This window comes from Eulemur rufifrons, chromosome 3, assembly GCF_041146395.1.
Source record: "Eulemur rufifrons isolate Redbay chromosome 3, OSU_ERuf_1, whole genome shotgun sequence".
NCBI lineage: Eukaryota > Metazoa > Chordata > Mammalia > Primates > Lemuridae > Eulemur > Eulemur rufifrons.
In genome coordinates this window covers 63,983,045-64,010,397 of record NC_090985.1, presented here as the reverse complement: position 1 = coordinate 64,010,397, position 27,353 = coordinate 63,983,045, and the positions used below count along the sequence as shown (strand labels likewise).

Below are 27,353 nucleotides of genomic sequence, written 5' to 3'. Positions count from 1 at the left end.
ATCTCATTTTCTCTCCTCGTGTCCCCTCCACAGGGGGACCATCCAGGATTGTGTCACTCACCTGCAGAGACTCTTCCATGGCTCCCCAACGAAGCCGCCATATACGGCTGTACTAGTTGTTAATAGAACAACCCTAGTAAACAGGTGCTGTGGTATAAATGAGTAAGGGCACATTTAACCTTATGTGCGATCATGTCACTACAGTTTCTAGGTATGTAAAGTAAGTAGATGAAGTTTTGTGGCATCAGAGAAAAGTTTTGGAAAGACCAGAGTTCTAAGGCATGCACTTAAAAGAAATGGCTGCGTGGAGCATGTCGGGTACGTGTTTCAAGAGGTAGGAGTTTTAAAGAAAGCAAACAGAGGGTGTGCAGGGTAGGATCGCCGAGCTAAATGAGAGTAGCAAACAAATATCTACACTGACGCTTTTGGCATTTAAATCCAAAGCCTTTCTTTCTTTCTTCAATTCCCTGGGGAGGCCTGTCAGGGGAAGGGGGAAGCGGGGAGGGGTAGGTTTTCCTTCCATTCTTCCAGGCTCCCTAAGAACTTTGTAGACAGCTGAGCAGTCCCTTCCCAAGGCTCGTGCGAGTCAGGAGAGTCAGGCAAGGCGCCCCACACGCACCCAAACGCGTCCCGAGCGCGCGTCCCTGCACCGCAGTGGAGGAACCAGCCCCACCCGCAGACTGTCTGGTTGGGTGTGGCCTCCTCTCAAGGCCCCGCCCCTCGAGTGCGTCGCGCGGGGTGGGAGGGGCGGGGCGAGGGAACTGGCGAGAAAGGGCGGGGAGCGAGCGGGGTGGGTGTGCTCGTGCCCGCGCGCTCGCGCCGGGCGTGTGGGCGGGGGCGCGCCCGTGCACGCGCAGGGGAGAGGCCGGCACAAGCGGCCGTTGTCGGGTTCGACTGGAGGGGCAGAGGAGTCACCTGCGAGCGGCTGCTCTGGCAGCCCGCCGCGTCCGGATCGTGCTGGCTGCGCGGGACCGCGGACCGCACACACCCTGGGAGGCCCGGGCGGGGGAGAAGGCAGAGTCAGTGCCCGGCGTCCGCGACTAGGAGGAATCGGACCTTCGCCGCTGGCGTCCGCGCCCGTCTGGGTATGTGAAGCCCGGGTTGGTGGCCGGCCGGCTCCTGGCGTGCCGGGAGGAGAGAAGCGAAACTTTCCGGGCGCTTCCTCTCGCGGTCCCGGGGCCGTCGCGGCGCCGGGAGGTGTCGTCGTCGCGGGCGGCGGCGGCCGACGCCATGTTGGGGTCTGCGAGAAACGGGGCGCTCCCGGGTCGGTCCCCTAGCTCTGGGCCGGCCCGCGGGCGGGTGGCCGCCGCGGTCCCCCCGGGCCCGCCGGCCCCGGAGCGAGCCGCGCCCGCCCCAGGACCGCGCCGCCGCGGGAGTGTAGGGACCGCCTGGGAGGGTCCGGCGCGCGCGTCTGCGGGAGGGAGCCCGGAGGTCGGGCGAGAAGTCGCGGGGCTAGAGGACTGGCCACGACGCCAGTGGCGTCTCCGGGCCCCAGCATGTTTCTGTCGGAAAAGTTTGCAGGGTGTGCGCATCAGGGACGTTGTAACTTGAACAGCATATTTTTATGTGACTTGGCGGGGGGGGGGGGGGGAGCGGGGAGTGAAATGGCACCGCAGAATTTGCTATGATAGAAGCGATGGTTTATTTATTTGGAGTATTTTAGTTTTATGGTCCTTTGCCTAATTTATTTTTCTTTTAAACAATGTTATTAAAGGCTGAGAGCTCGCTGCTCATGTTACTTGAATAGTCTCTGTGCTCTTAGCACATTACAGCAATAACTTGTGTGAATGTGCAATGAAAATGAGTGGTATGAAGGTTACTGATACCTAAGCCCTTCTCCATAATTCATAGACTCACAAAGTACGTTGATAAATGCCTTCTTTGTCGTGTTTTAGTACACTGCTGGAGAGGCTCATTAAGGAAAGATTGAAACACAAACGTGGACGGAGAGACTTAAAGGCATGTGTTGTTCTTTTAAGAATAAGGTGAAGTGATCTTGACATTTCCAAGTTTTTTTCCTCCTTTTGGCTTCTTAAAGTTGCATGCCTACCAATGTTTCGAGCATTTACCTTTTTTTTGTACTCCGGTAGCTCATGGAGTCCTCAGATTAATTAAGTATTAATGAGGGCTTCTAATTTTTAATCTCTTTGGGTCCTCACAGCAAGGGAGGCGAATAGTATTAACTGTTTATTTGGAAAGCACATGTAATCGCTTCAAAAAAACAAAAGTGATGCACTGACTACCGCATAGAAGAAAAGATTCAGCTTGAATTACCCCAGTAAATTAATATAAATTATTTTTTAATAGAGACATCTTAGTTTTAAAATTCTGTTAAATAAACTGAAAAGGCTCTTAACCACAAATACAATTACCCCTAAAACATCTTGGAGACTTTCTCTTTTTACTCTTCAGAGGTAAAAGTATAGCTTCTGTTCAGATTTGATTACCAGTTTCCTCAGTTCTTAAAAATTCTTTTAGTTTTGCTTCATTGTCAAGTAAATGTCATTATACATATTTATTTTTATTTAGAGTTATTATTTAGAGTTATTTAGAAATGAGGTGACTTACTTCACAAATCTAGCAGCCAAGCTAGTATTTAACTGAGGTCTTGTGATTCTGAAGCCTTCTCATTTTCCTATAGCATAACTTTTTAGGATACATTAAGTCAGTCCTGTGGAGCAATCTCTGTCCATCTTGTTTGCTCTTATTGCTGCTCTTTCTGATTTGAATTTAGTTCTTCAGTATAAATACTTTTTTGCAAGTGTTCTTGTAATGAAATTTTTCCTTTTAGAAATACTCTGAAGTCTATACTTTTTGAAGCCTTTTCTGCCCTGTTCTCTTACCCCACTCCCTTTCTCTCCCCGGGAATCAATTCATTTCTCCCGTGATATTCCCATAAATACTGTATAGATCTGTCAAGGCACCTCCTTGACAGCAGGCAACACATTGGATCTGATTTGCCTCTCCATCTCTAGCATCCAAGAACATAGCAAATGCTCAGGAAAGGTTTGAGTGGATGAATGCACATATGTTTGTTTCTTGTAAATATGCATCATGAATTTCTTATTAAATTGTAATTTCCATGGATGTAGTAGTGAAGTTTCTGTAGTCTTTTTTCCCAGTACATGCCACGAACTCTATTAAATCCACAGATTGTTTCATTGTATTTTTTTTTTTTTTTTTTTGAGAATTTATCTTGGTAACTAAATGAATTTTGGCCTGGGGGTACAGAACTTGAATATTTATGAAATTTCCAAGTAGATGGTGGATTAATAATTACTGATGAATGGGAGAGAAACTGTGGATCAACAAAAGGATTTTATCATAATTTTAAGTGTGATTGATTTATTTGCACTTGATAGAAATAAATTAATGCCTGAAAATTTTGAAGGTTATGTTTATACATTTAAACTCTTTGGTAGAGCAAATCTCATTGCTCTATCAATTACTGTTTTGTCAGAATTGTATTGTCTTAGAATTTTTAGAATGCCCTGCTTAATAGAAAGTATATAAAATCGCTTTTCTATTGATAAGTCTATCTTTGACGAACCAGCTTTGTACGTGAGTTGTCTGCTTAATAGCAATGTGTGTGTTGGTTTAACTGAATAAAAAATACTTCATAGATATGCTTTCACAGTGCTAGTCTAAGTTGCAAAACCTCTCTTGATTAAAGTGTTCTGTAAGTCTGTAATGACTGTAGAATTTGGGGTTAATTTCCTGCCCTCACTCAAGATAACTTTCTCCCTAGTCAATCTATAAACCACAAACTAGTGTGGTCAATTTTGGGAGATCCTGGGAAGAGAATAGAAGGTATTCAAATAGTTACTGTGAGTGTACTGGAAAGAAAGCAAGTTGCATGTAGAGTGGACTGGAACAAATTAAACAAGCCATGAGTTCTGGCTCTGCTCCTTGCTAGCCTGTGACTCTTTAACAAGTCCCTTCACTTCTCCAAGCTTCACTGGACTCATTTGTGAAGATGGATACAGAAATATTTGCCTCACAGTATTGTTAGGAAGATTCACTAAGATGTTTGTGGAAATGCCTGGCACATGATAGTATTATTTTAATAAATGAACAGAGTGGCAGCGAATTATATAGAATCATAGAATTTAAAAATGTTAAGAGAAGCAGCCTTTAGAAATACCTAGTTCAGTTCTCAACTTTAGCTGCACATTAGAATCTCCTGAGGAGTTTCTTAAAAATATTGGTTCCTGGAATCCACCCCAGAACACATAAATCAGAATTACTGGGTTTGGGGACAGGGCATAGGTAGTTTTGCCTTTTTTTTTTTTTTTTTTTTTTTAAGTACACATGATTTAAATGTGTAGTCAGGTGGAGAGCCTTTGATTTAATTCAATCTCCCATCTCTGTTTTATTCTCTTCGTTTTGTGGTTGAATAAAATGCAGAGAGGTTAAGTGCTAGCCGAATTCCCATCAGACAGGCTAGAAAGGATTTATTTAAAGCTGAGGAAAGTGAAGTGCATAGAGGTTAAGTAACAGTTGCATTCATTTCTGGCCAGAAAGGCCAAATTTGGAACTACAGTTCACTAACTCCAGTGACCTTCACCTCTACTCGGCATTAACAGCCTATATGTATGACTGTGTTATTTAACCTTGCCATCATTCAGAACCACTCTACCTCAAGTCTTAAACACTTAGGCCCGACGGTGATTGCAAGGGCCTGTTTTCTATTTCTCTTTTCTGTCATACATGGTGAAGCAGCTTTTTGTCCTTATTGTCACCTCCAATCCCTCTCAGGCCATTACTCTTCTTCCTTTCCAACTTTGAACTCTGTAGTTCATATTCTAACCATGAACTCACTAGTGCTACATAATCCCTCTTCTTCACCTTTGCTGAGTATAGCTGGTCAATTCTCAACTTGTAAATAATATGGTTTACTATGTGTACTTTTGTCCGTCTCCCACATCCCCCTAAAAAAGTCATTCTGTGGTGATTGTTATATATTTGTTTTCCACCTGCCTATTTATTAGTGACTTTCTAATCCTTTTCTCATCAAATGAATTGATTCATCCCCATCCCCCCCCCCCCCCACAGACTTGCTCTGTCGCCCTGGGTAGAGTGCAGTGGTGTCCTCATAGCTCACTGCTCAAGCTATACTGCCTCAGCCTCCTGAGTAGCTGGGACTACAGGTGTGCACCACCACGCCCTGCTAATTTTTCTATTTTTAGTAGAGACAGAGTCTTGCTCTTGCTCAGGCTGGTCACCATGCTGGGCTTGATTCATTTTGCTTATTGCTTTTTCACGCTATTCAGGTTGCTAATCCCAATCTTGAAACACTGACTCTTGGCAGATGACCTTGCTTCCTTCTGAAATGATTAAGATTTTTTGATGTGAAATTTCTATTTTATTCTTTGCATCAACTTCATCTTTTTTTTCTTCCCATTTTCACAAGTGGAACTATCTTTAATTCTTTATATTTGTTTCATTTAAATAACGGGGAAAAATCAAAAAGATTTTTGTGTTCTTTGTTCATATTTTTATTAACTGTATATATAACTGGTTTGCTTTTTACACTTACATTTTTCTACACATTCCTCTTTGCATTTTGTTCCTAAATTAAAAACTTTTTTATGTGTTCATTATAAAATAATTAGGCAGGCCGGGTGTGGTGGCTCATGCCTGTAATCCTAGCTCTCTGGGAGGCCGAGGCGGGCAGATCGTTTGAGCTCAGGAGTTGGAGACCAGCCTGAGCAAGAGCGAGACCCCGTCTCTACTAAAAAATAGAAAGAAATTAGCTGGACAACTAAAAAAAATATATGTATAAAATTAGCCGGGCATGGTGGCACATGCCTGTAGGCCCAGCTACTTGGGAGGCTGAGGCAGGAGGATTGCTTGAGCCCAGGGGTCTGAGGTTGCTGTGAGCTAGGCTGACGCCACGGCACTCACTCTAGCCCGGGCAACAGAGCAAGACTGTGTCTCAAAAAATAAATAAATAAATAAATAATTAGGCAGTATCAAAATATTATCATTCTAGTACTTAGAGATAACCAGTACTAACTTTTTGGTGTGTCTTTCCACTTTTAAAAAACAAATAGGTTTATACTGTATGTGCTGTTTAGAAACTTTTATTAAGTAAAATGCCTTATTTGACAGTTTTCCACATTAAATATTAATTTATGTTCTCTAAAAAAGCTGCCTAAAAATTCATGGATGTACCATAATTTATTTAATCAGCCTTTTATTATTGAACATTTATGTTGTTTCCAGCTTTTCAATATTATAGACAGAGCTACCGTGAACTTCATGGGAACAACTTTGTACACTGTTCTAATTATTTTTTATATACCTGGAAATAGAATTGTTGTGTAAACTTTCTAAAGTGCTTATATTGCCAAAATAGCATTTAGAAATGTTGTTCCAGTGTATACTGTCAAGGATATGAGTGCCCATTTTCTCCACATCTTAAAGGGGTGACTAATATATTAAATTTTTATTTCTTTGATTAGGACTAAGAGTAAATTTTTTTAAATTTTAATTTTAATTAAAAAAAATTTTTTTTTAGTGACAAGGTCTTGCTCTGTCACCGAGGCTGGAGTGCAGTGGTGTGATCACAGGTCACTGCAACCTCGAACTCCTGGGCTCAAGCGATACTCTTGCCTCAGCCTCCCAAGTAGCTGGGGCTGCAGGCACTTACCACCATGCCTAGCTAATTTTTAAATTTTTTGTAGAAACGAGATCTTGCTATGTTGCCCTGGCTGTTCTGGAACTCCTGGGCTCAAGCCATCCTGCCTCAGCCTCCCACAGTTCTGGGATTACAGGTGTGAGCCGCAGAGCCTGGCCAACATTTTAATTTACTGGTCATTTTCATTTGTTGTTTAGAAATTTTCATTGTATCTTACCGTTTTTTGTTTGGGATATTTTCCTTCTTATGGATTTGCAGGAGCCATTTATATATTAAGAATCTTGACCCTTTGCCACATTTTATAAATATTTTTCTTTAATACATTACCCCTTAATGATGAGGTTTAAACATTTTAGGTATTAAAATGTTTTCTTTTATGATACTTGGCTTTTTTGGTGATACATTTAACTTTTCCTCTATGGGTAGAAATTTAGGTTTTATTTTTCACTATTAGAGTTAATGCCCGAGGGAAAACTTTATATGCAATACCCCCTCCTCCTCCTCCTCTCCCAATTTATTTCTCTGGGTAAAAATTCCAGGGTTAAAGGTCAATGCTCTCTAAAATTTTTTATTATACATTACCATTAGTCCTCACTTTTTTTTTCCATGTGGCATACTGCTCATTGTGACCTTTTGGCAGGCTGTGCATGTAGTCTCTGAGAGTTGTGAAACTTGTGAGAGCATGTTGAAAAGGTGCTTTGTGCTCTTTTGTCTCCCATTCTTCCTTTGATTTTCCTCATGCTTTCTCAACTAGGTGTTCCCCAAAGTTTAGTCCTCTGTCTTCTTTTCTCTTCCACACATCAAACCAGCATTTTAGGTGGATTACTGCCAAATCTCTCTCCATCCTGGAGCTCCCTGCTCATCCTGGCATCTGTCAGATGTGTGTCTTGTGGATACCCAGAAGGACTTCAAGATAAATATGCCCCACACTGATTTCTTCTCCCTCTTGAAACAAAGCTAATATCTGCCCAGTGGTTTATGCTTAAGCCTTTGAAGTCATCTTACATTCACTTTTGATCCACATATTCAGTTATTTCCTAAATCTTATCTACTGTACCTCAGTAATTTTGTTTTTCTTTCATCCTCACTTTTAATTTTTTCTGTGAATTATTATGGTTTAGGCTTTTGTTAACATTTCATTTGGAGATTATTGTAATACTCTTCTGACTGGTTTCTTTGCCTTCAGCCTTTCTGCTTCATATTCTCTCCAGTTCATCCTGTATACTGCTTCTGTGTACTGATTAATATTTTCCTGTTTAAAAACCTTTGTCCTCCCATTGCCTGTATAATAAAGTTAAAATCTTCACTCTGATGCTTACTTTCTTTTGCAGTTTGTCTCCTCCCTATCTTGCCAGACTTCTATCACTGTACCTTTTTCCTGGCATACTTCGTCCAGCCTGGGCTTAATTATTTTCTCTTTGGGGAACAGATTTGTATACCTTCATCTACTCCCCACACCCAAGTAGTTTGAGCTACTACGTTTGCTTTAAGGCCCAGCTTGAATTTCTAGTTCTTTTAGACTTAGTCCTAGATGTTCCACCTGGTTAAAATAATTATACATCCTAACTCAACTCTTTGGCCCTCGGACCTTCATCACTCTTTTCCCTCCCTTTTTAAAAATGTTTTTGGTTTGTTTCTCCTCTGCTGTTTTACGCTTTGAGTGCACAGATTTGAGTTAATTATATTCATCAGTTCATAGCATATTATGGGGGTACTAATACTAAACTCCTTTCTTGTTTTGTTTTGCTTTTTCTTTCTTTGTCAGTTATTCCCATCATTCTCTTTCCTATACAAACACACCTGAATTATATATACTTGTCTATATAAACTTGAGAATATAGCTGTCTTCTCCACAGAGATTTTTAGTTTTGCGTGTTTTCTGTCTTTTAATATTGCTTTGCACAGAACAAGTGGTCAATATATGTTTGACTACTTAGAACTCATCAAAAGTTATTAGTGGTTTTATTTGCGTTCGTATTATTTAGACTGAAAACGTAGGAATTAATTTTTGCTTTACTCTCCCATATCCATTAGACTTTGCAATCTTGAATCTGACATATCCTTTCTGTTCCTCTTGCAAGCTTCATGTTCTTTATCAACTTTCCTCTCTGCTTTTGCAACAACTTTTCAACTGGATCCTGCTTTCAGTCTTTCGGTTTCTTTCATTGTTTCCACCGTTATTTTAGAAAGATCCAGATCAAATCAGGCCACTCCTTCCAAAAGTTTCAGAAAGTCTCAGGAATCAACAAGATTTCGTCTTACTTTTTTTATGCCCTCTAAATAACTCCCTACAGTTTCTGCTGCAGCTGTATCATGTGACTTTTTAAAATACATTTTTACTCGTAGAGCCTTATCATTTTTTGCCTTTTGAAATTCCACTTATTCACAGCCTATTTCAAGTGTTCACATGCTATATTCTCTGTGCTATACCCTCTTTCCTTTTTTCCTTCCTTAACTACTTTGTTGCCATAGTACTTTTCTCCTTGTGCTTTGTATTAAACCTTGTGGTATGTATCTTATTTCCCAGTGTCTGGTTTGTTTTTTTTCCCACCAAGCATGAAGCTTTGAATGTAGTGAGCAGATTGTCACTGTTTTGAATGGTACTAATTCAGGGATGTGACGGGATAACCAGTTCCACAGTAATGTTTTAGTTAAGCTTTACTAGTTTTAGTTTTCAAATATTATGCAATGCTTTCTTTACAGCTTTAAGCATTATACAGCTGCCCTGTACAAATACTTTTTGAAATGAAGCAGTATTTTTATCTGAATTTTGTGATGATTAAAATATGCATACATCATCGTTTTTTATTTGCTAACTAAACAGCTGTGCTTTTTGGAGAGAGAAGAAATCATTTATATATTTTATCATGGGATTGAGATTTTTTTAAAAAGCAGGATCTATCATGCTCAGTACTTAGAATTCATAATTAGGTACTATAGTTAAATGGACTACAACATTTGCTTATAAATTTAAAATCTGTGGGTCTAGTGAAACAGTTGATGTATAAGGTGTGGTTCCTGTTTTCTGTGAAAATTAATTTAGGCGTTAAAAATAAAGTCTTTGATTTTCATCAAACTCCGGAATTAGAAGCTGCTGCCTCTTTTTTGTTTTTTTTCAGTAGAGACCAGTGGAAAGAATGCTGCCACTTATGACTACTGGTAATATTCAGCTCAGTGCACATTGACGGCATGTATATGCAAGCATTTCTGTAGGTGCTATTGGGAATACAAAGTTGTAAAAAATAATGTTCTTGCTTTTATTTTTTAAATTATTATCATTATTATTATTTTTTGGAGGGGTGCTCAGTTACCTTGTTTTGTTTTTGCTGAGATAGAGCCTCACTCACCACCCTGGGCAGAGTGCAGCCCTTGGTAGAGTGCAGTGGCACCATGGCCGCTGCAACCTCCCACTCCTGGACTCTAAGCCATCCTTCTGCCTCAGCCTCCTGGATAGCTGGGACTACAGGTGCATGCTGCAACACTTGGCTGTTTTTGTTTTTTTCTCTCTCTTTGGTCTCTCTTGCTCAGACTAGTTTTCTAGTCTCCTGAGCTCTAGCAATCCTTGAGCCTTGGCCTCCCAGATTACAGGTGTGAGGCACCACTCTAGGCCTATTCTTCTTTTTTTTTTTTTTTCTTTTTGAGACAGAGTCTCAGTCTGTTGCCCAGGCTAGAGTGAGTGTCGTGGCGTCAGCCTAGCTCACAGCAACCTCAAACTCCTGAGCTCAAAGGATCCTCCTGTCTCAGCCTCCCGAGTAGCTGGGACTACAGGCATGTGCCACCATGCCCGGCTAATTTTTTCTATATATATTTTTAGCTGTCTATATAATTTCTTTCTATTTTTAGTAGAGATGGGGTCTCACTCTTGCTCAGGCTGGAGGCCTATTCTTGCTTTTAGGAATCTCCAAGTCTGTTGGGATTAAGCAGGTACGTAAATTTTTATGAAACAGAATATAAGTGCTGTAAAGTGCTACAAATAAAATGGTATGAGTATTTAAAGATGAAACCACGTCTGGCTGTGAAGCTATTGAACTGAGTGCATCTTGAAGGACTGGTGAGATTTCAGAAGAGAAGGGCGAAAGAGGGAAGACATGTTGAGCCTTAGAGGTAGGAAGAAAGCCCAGAGCACATTCTGGTACTAGCTAGTAGTCTGGTTTGACTGTAACAAAGAGATCATAGAGAAAGAGGTAAAACTGGAAAGATAGACTGTAACAGGCTAAGACTTGACTGTGAAGGGCTTTGAATACCAGGTTAAGGATTTTAGATTTAATTCTGTTGGCCAGGAAATCTAGTCTTTGAATAGAGAGTTACGGATTATAGCTGTAGTTAAGGAACATGGATCTTGCCTTGTATAGGATGATTTAAATGCCGACTTATTTAGAACTTGAGGTCCATATTCTTACCTTCTCTGCTACCTCTCTAAAGACCTTTTTTAACCTCCACTGTGGTGGTTCTGGTTTTCCAAATTTATTTTCTAAATTCCTGAACTGTGAGTTAGTTGTTTTTATATACTATGATGAGTTTCTGTATCAAATCTAACTTATTTGAAACTGCCTTTACTGATACCCTAAATTAGTCATAGCTTTATTTTTTACTTCCTTTTAGTATTTGTAGAATCATTTTGAGTATATTTTATGCTTATTATAATGTGTTTAAATTTTTACCTTTTATTTTGTCAGTGGCTTTTTCCAAATACATAATAAAGATCCATGAGTGAGATATTTCTGTAATATTTATTTCTGAAGGTAGCAAGATGTAATAAAAAGAACATGCATTTAAACAAACAAAATCTTGTGAGACCATAGGAAAATTGCTTAACTAGTGAGTTCATAACTCAATTTACTTTTTTTTTTTTTTTTTTTTGAGACAGAGTCTCACTCTGTTGCCCAGGCTAGAGTGAGTGCCGTGGCGTCAGCCTAGCTCACAGCAACCTCAAACTCCTGAGCTCAAGCGATCCTCCTGTCTCAGCCTCCCGAGTAGCTGGGACTACAGGCATGCGCCACCATGCCCGGCTAATTTTTTCTATATATATTTTTAGCTGTCCATATAATTTCTTTCTATTTTTAGTAGAGATGGGGTCTCGCTCTTGCTCAGGCTGGTCTCGAACTCCTGAGCTCAAACGATCCGCCCACCTTGGCCTCCCAGAGTGCTAGGATTACAGGCGTGAGCCACCGCGCCCGGCCTCAATTTACTTTTTAAAAAATAGATGAAATTATTATTAATACTTAATAAAATTGATATTATTAAGTAAAAGAGTAAAATGTGGATGTGCCTAGCAACATGTGTAGGTGCTGAGCAAATGTTAGTTTTTTCTTTTTTCATTTCTGGTTGAGACTGTAGAATAAGTCTACTTCTTAGAAATAGCCATATTTGGTACCTAGGAGAGATTTTTAAAAAATAACTATGGCTTCTCTCTAAATGTGATTCAAAATTTTGAAGTTTCAATTCTCAATCCAGTTTTAATAAGTTTAAAAGTAAAATACAAAAGTTTGTTCTTTTTTTTTTAACCTAAGAAATGAACTTATTCCCTTTATCAGTAATAAGTTCTATAATACATATTGTGCAATTGGTTTGCCAGATTGGCAGAAATCTTAGTGGAAAGGGACAGAAAAAACATTGACTGTTTTTGTTGATGGAATAAGTAGAATTTACTAAAATTCCAAATTTAATTTGCTGAATTTTCAAGTATTTCTTTTTTGCTTTATCATCCTCATATTTTATTGAGACTCTTACTTAGAATTCCCTGGTTATTATTCTGGTTACTAAACTGTAGAACTTGAAAGTAAGAACTGTCTTGTTTCTTGCAAATGGTAGACACTCAGAATATTTGTTCATTTGACTTAGATGCACTCATTAAGAGAGGGAGCAGTTTGCTCTGATATTATACAGTTGTCCAGGGGGATGTACCTCTGGTAGTTTGTTGCTGTTTGTTTTTACCTCTTCTTTCTCCACTCTCTTATTGGTCTCTGCCTTTCCTTTTACGTTTTCTGTAAAGTCCCAATTCATTAGTAACACACATTTTAAAATCTTGATTGATATTAAGACAGTCATAGTTTGATTAAAAATTAATTTGTAGGCAAATAAGGTTTACAGTAAACCAGAAAATATGGCCCATTTACTATCAAAGACTCAATATTTTAAGGTACAGAAAAGGCTTTATAAATTATTCAAATTTTCTTCTTCCTCTTCTTCTTCCTCCTCCTCTTTCTTCTTTCTCCTTCTTCCTTCTTTCTTCTTCCTCTTTTGAAAGCAGTTAAGTAATTTGTTTGAAATCACTTACTTAGCATTTGAGCCAAGATTACAATCCTGGTCTTTTGGTTAATCGGTTTTTCACTGTAATGCATGGTTGAATGCTGAAGCTCACTGATGTCAGATATTGTGGGTATGTGTAAGAAATAAATTAGGTGAGTTTTCATTTTAAATTTACCTGTAAGGATAAGATAAGAAGTATTGATTTTCAGTAGGAAGAACTGGGACATAGTAGTCTATGACAGTTGGGCTGTCTTCTCAATTGTAAATAGGATTCTCTGTCTTTTTTAAAGTTTTTGTCTCTCCTAGTATTACATTTTTGACAGGTGGTAGACACCACTGAAGAACGTATTACTTTACAAACAAGATGTTACCAAAAGGCTAGGTTGGAGCTTAGACAATTTAAATGCAGTTCTTGTCTGCAGTTGTGAAGGAGATAACTTGAAACCTTTGTTTATTTTTTAAAATGGGTGTATAAAATCTGGCTTTAATAAAAGATGTGTTTCTACTGTAGTTCTTACATTTTAACTTTGTATTAGGGCTGCCAGACACTATTTTCTAGAAAAGAAAGCAAAATCAAAGAAAATCAATTGGAAAACTATTGGAATTAATAGAATTCTGTGAAATAGCTGAATGTGAAAAGGAACAGAAATATCAAGTTTTCCTATCAACAGTATTAATTAATTAGAAAACATAATGTGGAAAAGAGATGAGATTCAAAGTGACAACAAAAAATATACAATACCTGGGAGCCTACTTAAGAAATGTAACTGCCTTATAAGAAGAAACATATAAAATTACTAAGCCGTAAAAGATTTCAAACTTTGGGAAGAGGTACTATCAGCCTGGCTAGGAATGCTCAAAGCTATAAAGATGTTAATTTATTCTAAAATAATTTATGGATATGTGAGTTCCAGCAACAGTTTAATAGGTTTTTTGTTTATTCTTTTGTTCATTGTAATGAAAAAATGTTACTAAACCTTAGCTGCACATTAGGATTACCTGTGGGTGCTTTAAAAATATTCCATTGTACAAGCCATACCCTACATGTGCTAGAACAATACAATCAGAATATCTGGGGGATTCGGGTATTGGTATTTCTTAACATTTGATATTTATCATCAGAGTTCATTGGTCTCAATTTTGGTTTTTGAGTTTCTTTTGTGAGGAGTAGTTCTAATTATTGTAGTGATTTATTTTGTAATTTATATTAATTTCTTAGAGATCTTCCAAAGAACAAAAAGAAAATTATCAAAAAAACTAGAATAAATCTTATTCTAGCTTGCAATTACCATATGGTTTCATTAGGCACATGTAAATCTAAGATATATTTTGGGATCTTAGTGATCTTACTTTTCCTATATCTGGAAGCATTTTGCTGTTTCATTTTCCTAGGACATATTTAATCATTACTCATTTATTTTCCCCAATTATGCCAAAAAGGAGAAAATGGAAGAGTGAAGAAATTGCCAAGAAGGATGATGCAGTGGTGAAGTATATCATCACTGTTGCATCATCTTTTAAGATATGAAAGCAATTTGGAGATATCGTTTTTAGTCTTTTTATTTGTCTTAAACTTTCATTTAACATATTTGAGAATTCAGATTTTTTTCATTGTTTTGTCTTTAATAGCAAAGAGAAAAAATGGCAAAGGAAGACATTTCAGAAGTGTTAGATGAGTCAGAAGATAAATGCAAAGAAACAACACTTAAACTAATAATGATAGTGAATTTGATTGTTTAAATCTCAGACTATGAGCCTTCAGATCATGATTGCCTAGATAAGTTTTTTCAAACTCAAGAATTAATGGGCCTGGAGTGGTGGCTCATGTCTGTAATCCCAGCACTTTAGGATGCCAGGATGGGAAGATCACTTGAGGCCAAGAGTTTGAGACCAGCCTAGGCAACATAGTGATACACCCTATCTCTACAAAAAATAAGAAAAATTAGCTGGCACAGTGGTGTGCTCCTGTAGCTATTCCGGAGGTTGAGGCAAGAGCCTAGGAGTTCGAGGCTGCAGTGAGCTATGATGGTGCCACTGCACTCCAGCCTGAGCAACAGAGCAAGACTCTGTCTCAAAAAAAAAAAAAAAAAAGTAATTGTTGAATGATTAAACAATAAATGAAAATGAATGAATGAATAAAACGAGATACTGTTTTTTAATCTGTTATATTTGCTGAAATCTTTAAAGAAAAATATCATATGTAGGACAAGATGGGATGGGTACTGTCACTGTGCTGTAAGGTTAATTGGTGTTACCTTCCAGAATGGAAATTTTGCAAAAAGTAGCGAGAATTTTTCAACAATCATACCTTTTGACCTAGTAATTTTTCTTCCTGAGATTTGTCTTAAAGTCATTTCTGTGAGAGGATGGGAAAGCTTTTTTCCTAGCTCTTCCTGTGTTCACTAGTATTCCTTCTTGAGAAAGTAGACAGTAATCAAATTGGGCCACTTTTATAGCTCTCTTCTGCTTCCTGTTTTGGTACCCCTCAATGAGTAAAATATGCAAAGGACTCAATCCTTGGCTAGGCCCTGTAATCTTGTTTGCTAGTCCTCTTGCAGAAGTCTTTTTGAGAGTTCTTACTGCTTGGGACTCCTCAGTGTGCTGGCAGTAAATTTGGATTTGGGCTTTGGGAGAGGGGAGAGGCCCTGCTTAGGCCTTGAACCAAAGGGTAGTGCCCTAATCCAGTTTACAAAAAAACATTACTTTGGAGTATCTAGCTGTAACCCAGGTAAAAGTGGTATTAATACTTTGATTTCCCTTTTGATAACTTCTCCTCACTCTCCTCTCCCCTCTCCTCTCCTCTCCTCTCTCCTCTCTCCTCTCTCCTCTCTCCTCTCCCCTCTCCCCACCCCTCCCCTCTCCTCCCCTCCCCTCCCCTCCCCTCTCCTCCCCTCTCCTCTTCTCTCTCCTCTCGATACCTGCTATTTCCCTTCCACCATCTCTCTCTTTCTTTTCTTGTGTATGTGTTTGTGTGTAGGGTAGAATTTGTGTATTCCTGAGTGTTTTAGTTCAGTGCTTCCCCTCTTTTTCATGTCAGACACATACAGAAAATATTTCAGGACAAACAAGGGTAATGGAAGGAGCTGCTTAAGGTCAAAGGACTTAGGTTCTGTGTGCCCGTTGTTTTTCAGATTTAGGTCACAACCTGTTAGTGAAATCAATCAAATGAGCTGCCACTGTCATTAGAATAAATGAATATAATAGAATGCATCATTTGGTGAAAGAGTTATGTGAGTGTATGTTTGTAACCTTGCAGTATGAATTTATGTGGGTCATTGTCAAACTTGTGAAAGCTATTTGCTTTACTCTAGCCAAATACTAATTAATAATGCCCCAAGCCTCTCTTAAGTTGCGTCATTCTTAAACAGGGGGAAAGGTTTATGAACAAAGATTTAAATTTAATATATTGCAAAATTTGAAGAATTGAAACATTATCAGACCAGCTGGGTAAATCATGACATATTATTTTAGGTGATTTACTGAAGGTAGTATTCCCTTATCTATCTTCAGTGTTTTTAGGGTTTGCAGTGAAGGTCCACAGGCTAATAATAGCTTTCATAGAGTTCTTGTAGAGTCATTGGAGTTTAAAGAACAATTAGTATACCATAATATACTGATAACATCAGAGAGAAATCAAATTTGAGTCCTGTTCTGCTGTGACAGCCTTGGCCAAGTTATTTAACCCCTTTTTGTCTGTTTACTCATCCATAAAATGGAGCTAATAGTGCGTATTGCATAAGGTTGCTAGGAGTAGGAAATACAGTAATAAATGCAAATGCTCAGCACATCGCTTGGACTCCCTGTAAGTAGAGTTAATTCCAGGTTAAGTTTTGCTTCTATCATTGTTGAATCTCTCACTTTCTGCTTTAGTTTCTTCTTCAGCTCACATTTCAGCTAATATTATTAGACGATTCTTTGGGAGATAATAAAAACTTCTCTAGTTACTTTGTAGGAGTTTAAGACAGTTAAAATCAGAAGATATAATAAATGCAAAAAGCACTGTACAAATTTATGGTGGTATTATTAATAATTCCAGTGGTAGCAACAATAGGAAACCTGTTTGCATTGTGTATGAGCTGATTAATAACTATGTCCAAACGAGTAGAATCAGTTGTTCATTCAGATGGGGATAGATACTTTTAGTTCCTTAAAAGTGCCAATCTATTTTCCTGCCTTAGGGTCTCTGCAGTTATTTTTTTTTTTTGCCTAGAATATTCTCCCCTGTCCCCGCCCCATATGTCTGCCTAGCTAATAAATTTTTAACAGCTGAAATGACACTACTTCAGAAAGGCCTTCCCTGACCATCTAGTTAGCTGATCTTTTTAAAATCACTTTTAAAAAATCATAGCATTAATTACTACTTCTTGATTTTGTTTTCTGTTTCTCCTTCTCTATTAGAACATAAACCTTGAAGAGCAGGGACCGTGCTTGTATTGTTTCTTATTTTTCTTGCACTAGATCCTAAGTGCCTGACAAGTACTTGTTGAATGTTTGAATGTAATTTAAAGTATGAAAAAATTATCTGTAATCATACTTTCCTGAGATAAATTACTATTGTGGATAGTATGTCATATAGTTTTCTAATTTTATTTTCTATGTGTGCTTACATATTTACAAATGTCTATAATAATGCTTTTACAGTATTAGGTTGGTACACAAGTAATTGTGGTTTCAGACTGTGAATTTTAAATCATTATAACTAGGCTAAAACACATCTTTATTAATCAAAATAGGAACCATTACAGTCAACACATTTTTGCCAATGAGAAATGAATTTGTTTATTCCTGTAGCATAAAAATCCATGCTTTAGGATTCGACAAACTCTTGGAAAGCATTTTCTGCATCCTGCTGGTTGTGGAAGCATTTTCCCTGCAAACAGTTGTTGAGATGCTTGAAGAAGTGGTAGTCGGTTGGCTAGAGGTCAGGTGAATATGGCAGATGAGGCAAAACTTAATAGCCAAATTTGTTCAACTTTGAAAGCGTTGATTGTGCGATGTGTGGTCAGGCGTTGTCTTGGAGAATTGGGCCCTTTCTGTTGACCAGTGCTGGCTGCAGTTTTCGGTGCATCTCCTCGATTTGCTGAGCAGACTTCTCGGATGTAATGGTTTCACCAGGATTCAGAAAACTATAGTGGATCAGACTGGCAGCAGACCATCAAACAGTGACCATGACGTTTTTTTGGTGCAAGTTTGGCTTTGGGAAGTGATTTGGAGCTGCTTCTTGGTCCAGCCACTGAGCTGGTCGTACATAGCTGGTTGTTATATACAATCCACTTTTCGTTGCATGTCGCAATCCAGTGGAGAAATGGTTTGTTGTTGTTGCGTACAAGAAGAGAAGACGACACTTCAAAATGACCATTTTTTTTGTTTGTTTTTGGTCAACTCCTGAGGCACCCACTTACTGAGCTTTTTCACCTTTCCAATTTGCTTTAAATGCCAAACGACTGTAGAATGGTCAAGGACAACAACGCTGGGAAGGTGGCTTCTTTGGCAGCTTCTCCTGTAGTTGTAAGGGGATCATCTCTGTATTGGTCGTTGTCATCTTCTGATGGCTGGCCACTGCGCTCCTCATCTTCGAGGCTGTCATCCGTCTCCTTTGCAAAACTTCTTGAACCACCACCGCGGTGTACGTTCGTTTGCAGTTCTTGGGCCAAATACATTGTTGATGTTGCGAGTTGTTGAGTTGTCGCTGCTGCTTTACCACTCATTTTCAACTCGAATAAGAAAATCACTTGAATTTGCTTTTTGTCTAACATCATTTCCATAGTCTAAAATAAATATAAAATAAACAGCAAGTAACATGTCATTAGCAAAAAAAATAAATAAATAAAGCAAGAAATGTGCATTAAAATGATGTATAATATAACCACATTTATTTAAGAATGTATTCCAATATCTAATGGCAAATTTCAACAATGCTAAAACTGCAATTACTTTTGCACCAACCTAATATATTTCATTGAGTCTAAAGATAAATGTTTTTTAGTATATAAAGTCTCTGAAATTGGAATGTCTTATAATCAAGGGTATGTTGTGGTTTAATGAGCAGCACTTTTTTCTTTCTCAATTGAACATAAAATAAAGATGTCTTAAAATCTATAGCATCTTAGATTTGATGAAATATGGTATGTATTTGAAATAAAACTGGGATCCTGATGTTCAGCTCTTTTCCCCACCTGAGCATTTTCCCCATATTGCTTTTTCTAGATCTATCTTATTCTCAAGAATTATGATTAAGAATGTGTCATAACTTGGTCGACCAATTCATCTTGATGGACATTTGGGGCTTTCCCAATTTTTTTTCCTGTGGTGTGTTGATTATCCTTGTATATACCTTTATGCATGTGAATGAAATTTCTGTGCTTAGATACCTAGATTGGTGGGTTCACATACTTCCTGTAGTGTACAAGGCACCTATTTCCCTACATCTTTGTGAGTACTGCATCTTAGTAAATTTTTAAATTTTTCTTAATCTAAGTGAAAAATATCTTAGTGTTTTAATGTTGTTTAATTATTAAAAAAAGTTGGACCTCTTTTCATATTTATGAGCTGTTTTTATTTCCTCTTCTGTGATGTACTTGTGCATAGGATAGTGGACTTTTAATTGGCTGGCAGATTAGTCGTAATTACAAAGAGAAACCTTCACAGTTTGGAACCATGCATTATCATATTAATTCTTCAATATAACATTCTGGCCTGCCAGAGCCTACCCTTGTGGAGGACAAGAGTGCTTTATATTGTAAGGCCACAAGATTGGGAGAGAGACAGAATTCAGGAATAACCAGAACTGTATGATATCTCTTTTATAATGGAGACCAAGAAGGGTTATAGTATCATTAGTTTGTGAGCTGAATGCTGGAACTTAGATTATGCTGTTAGTCTTTAAATTTTAAATATTCTTCTCAAACCTTGTTCTTCTTTAACGTACATGACTTGGTTGTAGTGTAGTAGTTTTAGTTCAGTAGGTTTGAAATAAGACACAACTCTGGGACTTGAATGAAGTCAATATTAGATCCAGAGATTAAATCTATGATTGTTTAGATTTGATTAATATGGGGTTTTTGCACATAGTTAAAATGTTCTTGTTAACATTTTTTAATACCTTTGCTATGTCAGACTGTCACTTTCAAAAATATCAGGTATTCTCTGCTTTTCAGGCTACGCAGCTATCTGTGGGAGAGACATATTTCAGTACTTTCATAAAAGTGAAGCTAGAATATACATGTAATATGGAGAGCACAGAGGAAGGTTTTATCTAGTGTAGGGATTTAAAGGAAGGCTTCCCAAAGGAGATATGATAACCTAAACTGAGTCTTGAAGGATAAGTAAGAGTTAGTTGGAGTAGTAAGTAGTAAAGGAAACAACAATGAAATGGACTACAAGTAGTAAGGTATTCTTAGAATACATTTGAGGTGAAAAGTGACTTATGATGAGGCTGGGAAGATAAGAAAGAACCAGGTAATGAAGGGCCTTGAGTACCGTGCTAAAGATACCCTGTATTTTATAGGTTAAGGGGGATCATTTTGAGCAATGGCAGGGTCAGATTAGCATTTTGGAGGTCACTGCCTAAAGATTGATTTAGGGGGCAAGACTGAAGGCAAGGAAACATGTTGGGAAACAGTTCCAGTAATCCAGGTGAGAAAATTAAGGCATTGGCTCAGTGGTAATAGCTTGCTGGGAAAATGGTAGTCATTTTTTTTTTAGTTTATATAATATTTCGTCCTTGGTTGTTCAGAATCCCATTGAGATTAAATTTCATGGAACTGGGTTTATCATATTGCAGAGATGATGGATATTTGCTCAATTGTTTTTCATTATTTATGTCTGTAGGAAGTTGATACTTTTATAAATACCAGTATAACTAGTGTGATGCTCTATAGGAGATGGTTAGTAATTGTTTTTGATTATAAAAATTAAGAAATGTTAGTCCTTTTGGTGTGCTTAGTGATTATCTTACAGGGAAAGAATTTCGAACATTTTGCCTTTGTGTAAAAGCAATGATTTTAGATTAAATTTAGGTAATATAATTTATTAATTTCTGGGAATTTGTAATTTATATGTGCTAATTTCTTTCTTTCTTTCTTTTTTAAGGCCATTAGGAAAAGATGGTGGATCGCTTGGCAAACAGTGAAGCAAATACTAGACGTATAAGTATAGTGGAAAACTGTTTTGGAGCAGCTGGTCAACCCTTAACTATACCGGGACGGGTTCTTATTGGAGAAGGAGTATTGACTAAGCTGTGCAGAAAAAAGCCCAAAGCAAGGCAGTTTTTCTTATTTAATGATATTCTTGTATATGGTAATATTGTCATCCAGAAGAAAAAATACAACAAACAACATATTATTCCCCTGGAAAATGTCACTATTGATTCCATTAAAGATGAGGGAGACTTAAGGAATGGATGGCTTATCAAGACACCAACTAAATCATTTGCAGTTTATGCTGCCACTGCTACTGAGAAATCAGAATGGATGAATCACATAAATAAATGTGTTACTGATTTACTCTCCAAAAGTGGGAAGACACCCAGTAATGAACATGCGGCTGTCTGGGTTCCTGACTCTGAGGCAACTGTATGTATGCGTTGTCAGAAAGCAAAATTCACACCTGTTAATCGTCGTCATCATTGCCGCAAGTGTGGTTTTGTTGTCTGTGGGCCCTGCTCTGAAAAGAGATTTCTTCTTCCCAGCCAGTCCTCTAAGCCTGTGCGGATTTGTGACTTCTGCTATGACCTGCTTTCTACTGGGGACATGGCCACATGCCAGCCTACTAGATCAGACTCTTACAGTCAGTCATTAAAGTCTCCTTTAAATGATGTATCTGATGATGATGATGACGATGATGATAGCAGTGACTAAGAACACATTTTGAAATATTTAATTAATTGGGTGTAACTATCTGAGAAATCAACTTTGGGGGAATTGTAAAGTTCTGAGCTCTCTCTTAATTTTGCTGTAGCCATGAATTTGCCTGAGAAACTTGTAACCTACATGTGCCTCAATATGTTCTATAGAAAGTAGTTTCCCCTGCCTTTTCCCCTTCCTCACACTCTTCTACAGGGATAGACTTTTACAAATATATCACATAAATTTTTTGTTTCTTATTTCTAGATTGTTTTCTTGGAAGGTTGGGAAAGATGTTTATTTAACAAATCATGTACTACATTGTTGTTTTCGTTTCTGTTATATGGAAAAACTAAAAGCACAGAATGATGAGAAATGGTGTATAAGGTGGTTAATTAGTACTGTTATTAGCATTTTTCTAACCAGCCTATCTAATGGTTAAGACACCAGTAACAAAAATACATGATTTGGAAATTCTTTGTTTGGCTTTTTCATATACCTAGTGGTGCCTTATCATAATAGCACTGTTACATGAAATAAGCCCCTACCTTCTCACTTTTTGGTTTGTTTAAAAAATACACTGGTGCTCTTTGAAGTGATGAGTGTTTATGAATGGATATAATTAGGAAATAATTCTCATCTGATAGCTACAAATAACTAAATTTAGAGGTATTTTCATTCTGTATGAATACGTATTTTTCCATAAAATAGTTGTGATTATATTTTTATGTTTTATAGGTCTCAAATTATAATTGTCAAATATATATTTTAAATTAATAATAGGTTGTCATTCTTAGGAATTTGGGTTTGAAATTTATCAATAATACAGAATTGTCATATTGCATTAGCTTCTACTTTTAGTATGACTTATTTTTAGATATAGTTCATCTGCTTTAACATTTCTAGAATGAAAATCTTATAAAACCCTTGAAAATAAACAATCTCTAAAAAAAATCACATGGTAGAGCACAGATTTACTTAGGTTTGAAGATTTGGAAGAAATAATATGTAAGTCAAAGTTTGACTAGACTTCATATCTGATTATCTATTTCAGTGTGAAACTATCTTGGATTTACAAATATAGTGTTATATTTTATAAAGTTTTGTAAAGTCCCAAACAATATTTCTATTTTTGTAAAACAGTTGTATGTGTAATGTTTCTGAAATAATTTTGCAATCTGTGGAAATAGGGTAGCAATTGATATTTCTAAATTGTGAAATTTAAGCCAGTCTAGATTTGTTTTGAGACTTGGTAATTTTTCATTCTTTGCTTTTGAGGCAGCCATTAGGTTGAAAGTATATGTATCATATAAAACTTGATGCATTTTGCACTACTCTCTCCATTTCTATGCTGCAAATAATTACAGTCTTTGAAATATGGAAAATCAGCAGTCTAAAGTTTGTTTTAAATTCTAAATTAAAAAAAAATTTAAATTTGAATATACTGCAAATGTCATGAGAGGTTTGATTCAATAACTTGTGATGGAGGATTCTTTGTTATCTTACTGTTTGGTTAAGGCTCTAATTTTATTTTACTGTTAAGTTTTGGAAAGCATCTGAGACACACAGATCTCCCTGTAGGAAATGTGAAAGAAAAGCACACCAGAACTAGGGTTTTATTGTTTTGTTGTTTGTTTTTTCAATATCAGATGGGCTTTGTTTCTAAGCAATATATACATATAATCAGTCAACATATCTGAAAAAGACCATGAAACCTGAGAAATGCTAATGGAGACTTGCTGGTACATAGGAAGCTAGCAAATTTAGGAACCAAGGGGAAATGTTCTGAGATAAAGTTTGCATTGTCAACCTCTATGTCAACTTCTATTGACTGTTTTTACAATAAAAATATTTTACAACCTGCCTTCTGTTCTCTGTATATTGTGATTTGAAGATTTTCTTGCCTTTGCTGAGATAATAAAGATATTATGCATATTTTGCCTCATTCCACAGCTGTGAGTGCCTACTATGTGCCAGGCATTGTTCTAGGCACTAGGGTAGAGCTGTGAACATAAATTCTCTCCTTTTCACAATGTTTCTATGCAAGTAGAACCCAAGAAGTGTGTTCTTCCAGAATTTTTTTCTGTAATTTTTAAAGTTCATATAAATCTTGGTTATATAAACCTGAAGTGATTTCGTGCTCATTTTTCATATCATTTCTCTTGAATGAAATTTACTTGGACTACCCAGTACATTAACCAAATTGGTAACCATTGGTGTAAAGCAAGAAAAATTCTGTAGATGTAAAGGAAAAATATTCAATTGAATATGCCTTAATATGGAAATTCATGCTTTTGGGTCAAGTGCATAAAATGGCCATAGTTAATATAAAGTTACCTTTTCTATCCTTAACACCTTGATTTCAAAATTCTTATAAATAGGTCGTATCAAATTGTATACCTTATTATTCTTGGGCGGTCCCAGTACTTGATCTGAAACCTCCTTTCACATGTGCTAATTTTGTTCTCATATACATGTAACTTAAAGCAGTGTAGTAACAATTATTTATCTACATATCCACATATACTAGATTGCTATACATTTTACAAGGTAAATAAAATTTAATAGTGAAGTCTAGGATGAAAAGACATGAAATTGTGTTTATTGGTAGTTTTTTAAAAGTCTTTCCTTAAAGGCTAAATTATTTTAACATTTATTAGGCGTCTGTTACGTCAGGCTCTATAGTATCGGTTTTGGGTGCTTCAGACTTTTTCAAGGTAATATCTTAAAAATTACTTTGTACTTGACATCTACAGTAATTGAATTTTTTTTACAATCATTTACTTCATGTATGATTTCAGCACGAGAAAGCAAAGGGTTTTTTTTTTTTTTTTTTTGAGACAGAGTCTTGCTCTGTTGCTCTGGCTAGAGTGCCATGGCGTGATCATAGCTCACTGCAGCCTCAAACTCTTGGGCTCAAGCCATCCTCCTGCCTCAGTCTCTTGAGTAGCTGGGACTACAGGTGTGCACCACCACACCTGGCTAAGCTTTCTGGTTTTTGTATAGATGGGGTGTCGCTCTTGCTCAGGCTGGTCTCGAACTCCTGACCTCAAGCGATCCCCCTGCCTTGGCCTCCCAGAGTGCTAGGATCACAAGTGTGAGCCACTGCACCTGGCCTGAGAGCAAAGTTAAGTTAAACCATATAACTTAACAATATTTCTCTTTCTTTATAAATTACCCAGTCTCTGGTATTCTTTTATAGCAGCAGAAAACAAACTAAGACAGTTATTAAGCCAAGCAATTCTACTGTTGCCAATTCCTGAGTTTACCAACTACTATATTTAGAAGTCATATGTTACGTGGTCTTTGGTGACTGCTTTCGCTTAGTATGTTTTCAAGGTTCATCCATCTTATAGCACGCATGAGTACATAGTCTTTTTTATTGCCAAATAACATTCTATCGTATGGATGTCCCACATTTTTATTTATTCATCAGTTGACATCTGGGTGGTTTCCACTTTTTGACTTACAAATAATGCTGCTATGGACATATGGGCACAAATTTTTGTGTGCACATAGGTTTGAATTTCTCTTGGGTGTATACCTAGAAGTGGAATTGCTGAGTTAAAAGTTAACTCTATGTTTCATCTGAGGAACTGCCAAACTGTTTTCCAAAGTGACTGTACCATTTACTTTCCTGCCAGCATTGAAGGGGCATTCCAGTGTCTCCACATCTTCCCCAACACTTACAGTCTTTTTTTTATTATAGCCAGCCTAGTGTGTTTGAAGTATCTTGTGGCTTTGATATGTGTTTTCATAGTGACTAATGATGTGTTGAGGATCTTTTCATGTGCTTATTGGTCATTGTATACCTTCTTTGGAGAAATGTCACTCTGTTCAGATCCTTTGCCCATTTTAAAATTAGGTTGTCTTTTTATTGAGTTGTAAGAGTTCTTTATATATTCTGGTTATAAGACCCTTATCAGACACATGATTTGTAAATACTTTGTCCCTTTCTGTGGGTTGTCTTTTCACTTTCTGGATGGAATTGTTTGAAGCACAAAAGTTTAATTTTGATGAAGTCCAGTTTATTTCTAATTTTGTTGCTTGTGCTTTTGGTGTCATATCTCAGAAACCATTGCCTAACCTAAGATCATGTAGATTTACTACTTCTGTGTTTTCTTCTAACTCTGAGTCTGGTGAGGACTCTTGGCTGTTGACACACAGGACTTATCCTTAATATTGCCTCCATAATTAAGAGTTGAGAACTACTTCTAATGAATTAGATAATTCATTAGCAAATTTCTAATCAAGTAAAACAGCTATGTGTTTGCATTGGCCTTTTCTTTTAGTAGTGTAAAACTGTATTTTTGGATGTACTGCATGTACACTTAGAAAACGGAAACATTATTCCAAATGCTGAAGACATGGCTTATGGTTACTGGGAGCTGCCTTAATATAATTTGGCTTTGCTGTCCAAATGCTGTCAGAAAGAATGACTCAACTTGAATTGACATTTCTCAAAAGGAGACATAAAAATGGCCAACAGGTACAAAGGATCTTTAAAAAGTTCATGGAGGCCGGGCGTGGTGGCTCACGCCTGTAATCCTAGCACTCTGGGAGGCCGAGGCGTGTGGATCGCTCGAGGTCAGGAGTTCCAGACCAGCCTGAGCAAGAGTGAGACCCCGTCTCTACTAAAAATAGAAGGAGGCCGGACGCGGTGGCTCACGCCTGTAATCCTAGCACTCTGGGAGGCCGAGGTGGGCGGATCGTTTGAGCTCAGGAGTTCGAGACCAGCCTGAGCAAGAGCGAGACCCCATCTCTACTAAAAATAGAAAGAAATTATATGGACAGCTAAAAATATATATAGAAAAAAAAAAAAAATTAGCCGGGCATGGTGGCGCATGCCTGTAGTCCCAGCTACTCGGGAGGCTGAGACAGGAGGATCGCTTGAGCTCAGGAGTTTGAGGTTGCTGTGAGCTAGGCTGACGCCACGGCACTCACTCTAGCCTGGGCAACAGAGTGAGACTCTGTCTCAAAAAAAAAAAAAATAAATAAAATAAAAAGTTCATGGAAAATGCTTATGATGAAAAAAGTATGTGTGGATTTGAAATTTTTTTTTTGCATCAAAATAAACTCATACTAACTTGTTATAACATGTGTGAACAGGCTCTAGTATGAGGCACTAAGGATAAGACATGAATTCTCCTACAACTGAAACAAGAACAGACATCATATTTATGGTGCAGCTTGAGTAAAAGAATGGTTAATCATTGATCCTTCATGAAAAGTTTATGGGGACAATGACCCAAAGATATCAGCAGTTTACAAATTGGCAGCTCGTTTTAGGAAGGGATGAAATGATGTGGAAGATGAAGCCCACAGCAGTAGACTATCCATATCAATTTGAGAGGGAAAAATTAGCCTTGTTTATGCCCTAATTGAAGAGGAGTGATGATTATCAGCAGAAACAATAGCCAACACCATAGACATCTCAACTGGTTCAGCTTGCACAATTATGACTGAAAAATTAAAGTCGAATGAACTTTCCACTCAATGGATGCCAAAATTGTTGTGCCCAGATCAGTTGCAGATAAGAGCAGAGGTTTCAATGGAAATTTTAAACAAGTGGGATGAAGATTTGAAGCATTTCTTTGAAGAATTATAGTAGGAGATAA

At 37.5% G+C, this 27,353-nt stretch overlaps 1 protein-coding gene across 1 annotated transcript; it reads left to right on the top strand.

Annotated features, from left to right (window-relative positions):
- The first annotated feature begins 860 nt into the window (after nucleotides 1-860).
- PLEKHF2 (pleckstrin homology and FYVE domain containing 2) lies at nucleotides 861-23,595 on the top strand. Its single transcript, XM_069466201.1, has 2 exons — nucleotides 861-1,085; nucleotides 20,984-23,595. Exon 2 carries the CDS (start codon nucleotides 20,998-21,000, stop codon nucleotides 21,748-21,750), a length of 753 nt encoding a protein of 250 aa, XP_069322302.1. The 5' UTR covers nucleotides 861-1,085; nucleotides 20,984-20,997; the 3' UTR covers nucleotides 21,751-23,595.
- The last annotated feature ends 3,758 nt before the right edge of the window (nucleotides 23,596-27,353 follow it).

What these genes read in the sequence shown, in the direction of transcription:
- PLEKHF2 (XM_069466201.1), top strand. Translation starts at nt 20,998, where the DNA reads ATGGTGGATCGCTTGGCAAACAGTGAAGCAAATACTAGACGTATAAGT.